This window comes from Solanum tuberosum, unplaced genomic scaffold, assembly GCF_000226075.1.
Source record: "Solanum tuberosum cultivar DM 1-3 516 R44 unplaced genomic scaffold, SolTub_3.0 scf00736, whole genome shotgun sequence".
NCBI lineage: Eukaryota > Viridiplantae > Streptophyta > Magnoliopsida > Solanales > Solanaceae > Solanum > Solanum tuberosum.
This window is the reverse complement of record NW_006239661.1, coordinates 1-6,574: the sequence shown is the minus strand read 5'-3', so window position 1 is coordinate 6,574 and position 6,574 is coordinate 1. Positions and strand designations below refer to the sequence as shown.

Here is a 6,574-nt window from a genome sequence, read left to right as displayed (position 1 = left end):
ATACACATAATTAGATGTATATGCTTCTTCTTTTTGTATATTCCATATTTAGATACACATAATTAGATATATATGTTTACTATGTATTCGAGATACATGTTTTTGGATATAACGTATGAAATTTAGATACACATAATTAGATGTATATGTTTACTATGTATTCGAGATACATGTTTTTGGATATAACGTATGAAATTTAGATACACATAATTAGATGTATATGTTTACTATGTATTCGAGATACATGTTTTTGGATATAACGTATGAAATTTAGATACACATAATTAGATGTATATGTTTACTATGTATTCGAGATACATGTTTTTGGATATAACGTATGAAATTTAGATACACATAATTAGATGTATATGTTTACTATGTATTCGAGATACATGTTTTTGGATATAACATATGCAATTGATACTTGATACATCAAATTAATACTAGATACATATAAAAGATACATGAAATATTAATATATATATATATATATATACATAAAATCAATGCTAGATACTTTTATAATACATATGAATGTACTTGCAGGACACTCATGTATCTAAGTGTTTAGTTTGTTGGATACATCATGTATTGATAATAGATACATCAAATTAATGAATTTATTAGTTTAAGAGTAATAATTTAAAATTAATCAAATTGCATTACCAAGATATACATGTTTTTATCTTATATTAATAATATTAATGAATTTTACTATTTTAAAGAATAATAAATGAAATTAATTATCTATTTATTTTGAAAATCCTCAATTACTCCTCTAATTAAGGAAATTAGTTCCAAACAATTAATTTAAATAAATAAATTTTTATATCTCAATTTTAAAAATTCGGCAGATACATGTATCTCATGGATTCAGACTCATGTATCCTAAGCATAAAATATGGTACATGAAGTAATATTTGAAACTATTGGGAATCTTAATAATTAAGACCTAAACTAGTGGGATTTATGTGGTTTGCCCTTTTTTTTTCCGATACTTATTCAACAACGCGTAAGTTGTAAATTTTTAGGAAAACATACTTGAAAAATAAAAATCAATATTTCAATTTCTAGCATTTTAAATGTTAGAGATGTCCTTAATAACATTTAATCATACTATTTTCCTAAAAATTGAGATTTGTCACATCATTAAATAAGTATGGAATTGTATCTAGTCATAAACAATATTTTCTACATATACCAAACAAAGATAAAAAGTGTTGACTTCTCCATGTTTCTGTTTGAGAGATACTTGTATAGTTGTATTGTTGGAGTCATTACTACCATTCATTTTCTCCTAGCTAAAGAAGACTTTGGTGCAGAGGAAGAAGACTTTGTGAGGGAGCAAAAACAATAATGGCTGATCCTGTAATTGGTGCTACTGTTCAAGTTGTGCTTGAAAAATTGCTTTCTCTCACTATTGAGGAGGTTAAAAGTTTAAGGAACTGCAAGAAAGATCTTGAAATGCTGGCGAAAAATGTATCCTTGATCCAAGCTTTCATTCATGATGCTGAAAGACGACAAGTTGAAGATCAGGCTGTTGAACAATGGCTCAAGATGCTCGAGAGAGTTGCTGAAGATGCTGAAAATGTGTTTGACGAATTCAGGTATGAATCTCTCAAAAGACAAGTGAAGATCCGAAACAACCCAATGAAAAAGGTCAGTGATTTCTTTTCTCATACAGATTTTAAGAGAAAAATGTCTCGAAAAATCAACAACATCAATGAGGAGTCGAGAGCTATCAATAAGTTAGCCAATGACCTCGGTCTCCAATCACTGATGGTTCCTCCTCGGCAAATACTACCAATTCGAGAAACAGATTCCGTAGTAGTTGATGTTGTTGGTAGAGACAAGGATGTTGCTGAAATAAAGGAGAAGATATTGACCATGAGAGATGATACTGATCTGTGCACCATTCCCATAGTGGGCATGGGGGGTTTAGGGAAAACAACTGTGGCTAAGAGAATTTTTAATGATGAGCAGATCGAGAAACACTTTGAAAAGAGAGTTTGGTTGTGTCTACCTGAAATGTCAGAAACAAAAAGCTTTCTTGAACTGATCCTCGAATCATTGACAGAGAGGAAACTTGAGGTCCAGAGTAGAGATGTAATAGTCAAGAAGCTCCGAGATGAACTGGCAGGAAGAAAGTATTTGCTTGTCCTGGATGATTTGTGGCGTGTTGACCCAACATTGTGGCATGAGTTCTTGGACACTTTGAAGGGAATAAACACAACCAGAGGAAACTGCATTCTTGTGACGACTCGTATGAAACTGGTGGCATCCACAGTAGCTGTAGGTCTTCATATGTTGGGAAAATTAGCAGATGATCATTGTTGGTCCATTTTCAAACAAAGAGCATTCGTTGATGGGGAAGTTCCAGAGGAAATGGTAATCACAGAGAACAGGATTGTTGAAATGTGTCAAGGTCTACCGTTGGCAGCAAGTGTGTTGGGAGGCCTCATACGCAACAAGGAAAAACATGAATGGCAGGCAATTCTTGATAGCAACTCCCTTGTTGCACATGAAGATGATCTTGGGGAAAATAGCATTAAAAAAATTCTAAAACTCAGCTATGTTTATCTACCATCTCCGCACCTGAAAAAATGTTTTGCTTACTTTGCAATGTTTCCAAAAGATTTTGAGTTTGAAAAGGACCAACTAATCCAACTCTGGATGGCAGAAGGCTTTCTCCATCCATGTCAAGAGACCATTGTGATGGAAGATGTTGGGCACAAGTTTTTTCAAATCTTGTTGCAAAATTCCTTGCTGCAAGATGTTAAGCTAGATGAGCACAACGTTATAACACACTGTAAGATGCATGATCTTGTGCATGATTTGGCTGGAGATATCTTAAAATCTAAACTATTTGATCCGAAAGGAGATGTTGGTGAAATGTCTTCTCAAGTTCGATATTTTGGATTAGACTCACCAATTGATCAAATAGATAAGATAAATGAGCCAGGACGTTTGTGCGCATTGTTCTCGAGAAGCAATATACCTAATGATGTGCTATTTAGCTTTCAGTTCTTGAGAGTTTTAAATTTGTCCAGATCAGGCATCAAGGAGTTGTCAGCCTCAATTGGCAAGTTAATATACTTGAGATATCTTGATCTCTCCTACAGTGGGATCAAAGCCTTGCCCAACTCCATTTGCAAGCTCTACAATATGCAAACTTTGAGAGTTAGTAAATGCTTTTTACTGAAGGGGCTTCCAGATGAAATGGCACATATGATAAGTTTGAGACACGTTTATTACAATTCTCTGTGTATGGATAATAAACATTTTCAGATGCCATTTAACATGGGGAAATTGACTTGTCTTCAGACCCTACAGTTTTTCAAAGTGGGTTTAGAGAAAGGCTGTCGAATAGAAGAAATAGGTCATTTGAAAAACCTGAGAGGTGAATTGATGATTGGAGGTCTCCAATTGTTATGCAATAGAGAAGAAGCTCGAACAGCGTATCTACAAGAGAAACCAAAAATCTACAAGCTGAAATATGTGTGGTCCCATGATGAACCAGAAGGATGTGAGACCAGTGATGAGTATGTGTTGGATGGTCTTCAACCGCATCCTAACTTGAAAACTTTAGCGGTAGTGGACTATTTGGGGACTAGGTTTCCTTCATGGTTCAGTGAAGAGTTGCTACCAAATTTGGTCAAGTTGAAATTAAGTGGTTGCAAAAGGTGCAAAGAAATTCCATCACTTGGTCAACTGAAATTCCTTCAGCATCTCGAGCTGGTAGGGTTCCATAAGGTGGAATGCATCGGACCTACATTTTATGGTATTGATGGTAACAATAATGGATCAAGCAGCAATAACGCCAATATCCAAGTGTTTCCGTTACTTAAAGAACTATTATTGGAGGATATGCCTAGCCTTACTGAGTGGAAGGAAGTGCAATTGTTACCAAAGGGAAATGTTGGTAGAGACAGACTTGGAGTTAGAATGTTTCCTGTGCTTAAGAAGTTGACGATTAGGAACTGTCCTTTGCTAAAAAGTACTCCAAATCAATTTGAGACCCTACGTGAATTGAGCATTGAAGGAGTTGACAGTGAAATTCCATTGTTGAACTTGTGCAGCAACTTGACATCTCTGGTAATGCTTATTATCAGAGATGTGAAACAGCTCACTTGTCTTACAGATGAGATACTATGCAACAATTTCTCTCTTGAACATCTTTTGGTCTTAAATTGTGGAGAGTTCCGTGAATTGCCACAAAGCTTGTACAATCTCCGTTCTCTTAAAAGCTTAAGTATCGGCGACTGCACCAATTTCAGTTCCATTCCTGTTTCCAGAGGAGTGAATCATTTGACTTCCCTCCTAAAACTTCGGTTATACAATTGTGATGGATTGACTAGTTTATCAAGCGGACTGCTAGAGCATTGTCGGTCTTTGGAATCTCTGAATGTCAACAAATGTAACAACTTGGTTTCCTTGCCTTTACATGTGTGGGAAATGCCTTCACTTTCATATTTGAATATATCAAAATGTCCCAAATTGGGAAGTGTACCTGCAGGGAGCCTTCACCGTCTCACAGGGTTAAGGACATTGCATATTGGTCCTTTCTCAGAGTTGGTGGATTTTGAGGCATTCCAATTGATTTTTAATGGCATTCAGCAGCTATCATCCCTTTGTGTGCTGTGGGTGTACGGACATGCACACTGGGATTCTCTGCCCTATCAGCTTTTGGAATTCTCTTCCGTAACAGAGATCGGAATAACTGATTTTGGAATCAAGTCTTTTCCTATTGAAACATTGGAGCTAGTAAGCTGCAAACAGCTACAACATCTGCTGATCAATGATTGTCCGTACTTAGAAGCTCTGTCAGATGGGCTTGGCAACCTTGTTTCTTTGGTAGAGTTAAGTTTATCTAACTGCAAAAATCTACAGCATCTTCCATCCAGAGATGCCATGCGGCGCCTCACCAAATTACGGCGCCTGAACATTAAAGGCTGTCCACAGTTGGAAGAAAGCTGCACCAATCGTAGTGGCACAAACTCACAGTGGTCCAAGATTTCTCATATTCCACAAATTAGCGTGGAGTTCACGACAATTCAGGACTTGCGTAAGTTTCTGTTTCTCTTTAGCTTTCGAAGCTTTTCATTCAATCCTTTGGAACTATTTGATACTTTTGAGATATTCACTCCTTTAAAGATGTGTTTTAATCATCAAAGTTTATATTCTTTGTCATAGGCGACTAGAACAAGTGCTATGCTACAAGGTTTCTGTGGTAAACAGTCTCTCCGGGACATATTCTTCGGCTATAGACCTGTTACTGGCTCTTCCATGAATATTTGGTAAGGACTACAGAATCTCTCAAATAAAATGAGCTATCGCATGTCGTTATCGTTCAAAGAGCTCTATGTATGCTTCTTGCAAACTTCAATTCTGGTCTCCTTTGTTTGAGCTGATTTCTAGTGCAAAATGAGATAGTTGAGTGATGCAATAAGGAGAATCAGAAGTAAAATTGTCGAACTGCTAAAATATCAGTTTTGAAAGAAAATCAGTTTGTTAGTTGCAAGGAGATTTAGGAAGTAAGCTGTTAGATAGAGCCTACATTAGTTTCAGTCCATAACATTACATGATGATAGGAAAGTCATGTATTGCATTCTCACTATATTTGAACTCCGACTATTTTTCCCCTTTCTTTCGTTATATTAAAGCCTGACCCCTTCCCTTTCCCAACCTATATGAAAGAAGAAGAATCTCCGTATTTGTCATATCTATTCAGGTGCTATGGTGAAGCTAATGAAAGGTATGGATGGTTGGTGCCATTGAAATCAGTTTATGAGCTATTCATGTGTGGCAGATCAAATAATTCTTACTGATGATGCTACATTTAGACTGTTTCCATGGATTCAGCTAGGAGGTTTCTGCGGTACAAAAGGCAAATTGTATGTTCAAGAACAACTTCATATGGTTTTGTTTTTCAGCTCCATTTCTCATGAGAATATTGTACTACTAACAGGGATGCTATCATAGCAATATCCGTTGCGAAGGACCAGTTTGAGTGGCATCTGTCCATTAAGTTGAAGGTTTCTCTACTCTGCTTATCAGACCAAGCATTCCATGTAAGCTTCTTCTAAATGGTTTTTGTTGCTCACTTACGTCTTGTGATTTGTAAAGTTAGTCCATTTCATCGGTATATGCCAAATTATTCAAAATTACTGTTTCATACAAAAAATGCGAAGCAAAGGCAACAATGGCAGAACAAAAGCTATTCTTTGTTTGAATTCATTGTGTATAAATTATTCACTTTCTTTTAGTAAAAGAAGACACTTTTGAGAAGAAGACATTGTGAAGGTCTGAAGGAGCAAATGCAACAATGGCCGACCCTGTAATTAGTGCTACTGTTCAAGTTTTGCTTGAAAAGCTACTTTCTCTCACTATCGAATTCTGTTCATGAGCTATTCATAAGATGAAGCTGTGATACGAAGACAAAATGTATGTTCCGGCTGACACAGGATTCTTAGATTCAAGACAGATTTCATTTTGGATTTCATTGATTGTAGACGCTTCTCCAAATTATGTTCACAGTTTTTGACATTATTTTGTTTTTCCTATTTCTTTTTCA

General features: G+C 35.9%; 1 protein-coding gene across 2 annotated transcripts; it reads left to right on the top strand.

The window, feature by feature from the left end:
* The first annotated feature begins 1,220 nt into the window (after positions 1 to 1,220).
* On the top strand, positions 1,221 to 6,564 carry LOC102604848 (putative disease resistance protein RGA4). 2 transcript variants are annotated; one of them, XM_015305333.1, is made up of 5 exons: positions 1,221 to 5,065; positions 5,194 to 5,297; positions 5,732 to 5,894; positions 5,969 to 6,071; positions 6,304 to 6,564. In XM_015305333.1, exons 1-2 carry the CDS (start codon positions 1,357 to 1,359, stop codon positions 5,199 to 5,201), a joined length of 3,717 nt encoding a protein of 1,238 aa, XP_015160819.1. In that variant the 5' UTR covers positions 1,221 to 1,356; the 3' UTR covers positions 5,202 to 5,297; positions 5,732 to 5,894; positions 5,969 to 6,071; positions 6,304 to 6,564. The 2 variants fall into 2 exon arrangements, with proteins under 2 accessions (XP_015160819.1, XP_015160818.1); XM_015305332.1 differs by having other exon boundaries at positions 6,267 to 6,564.
* Positions 6,565 to 6,574: the final 10 nt, after the last annotated feature.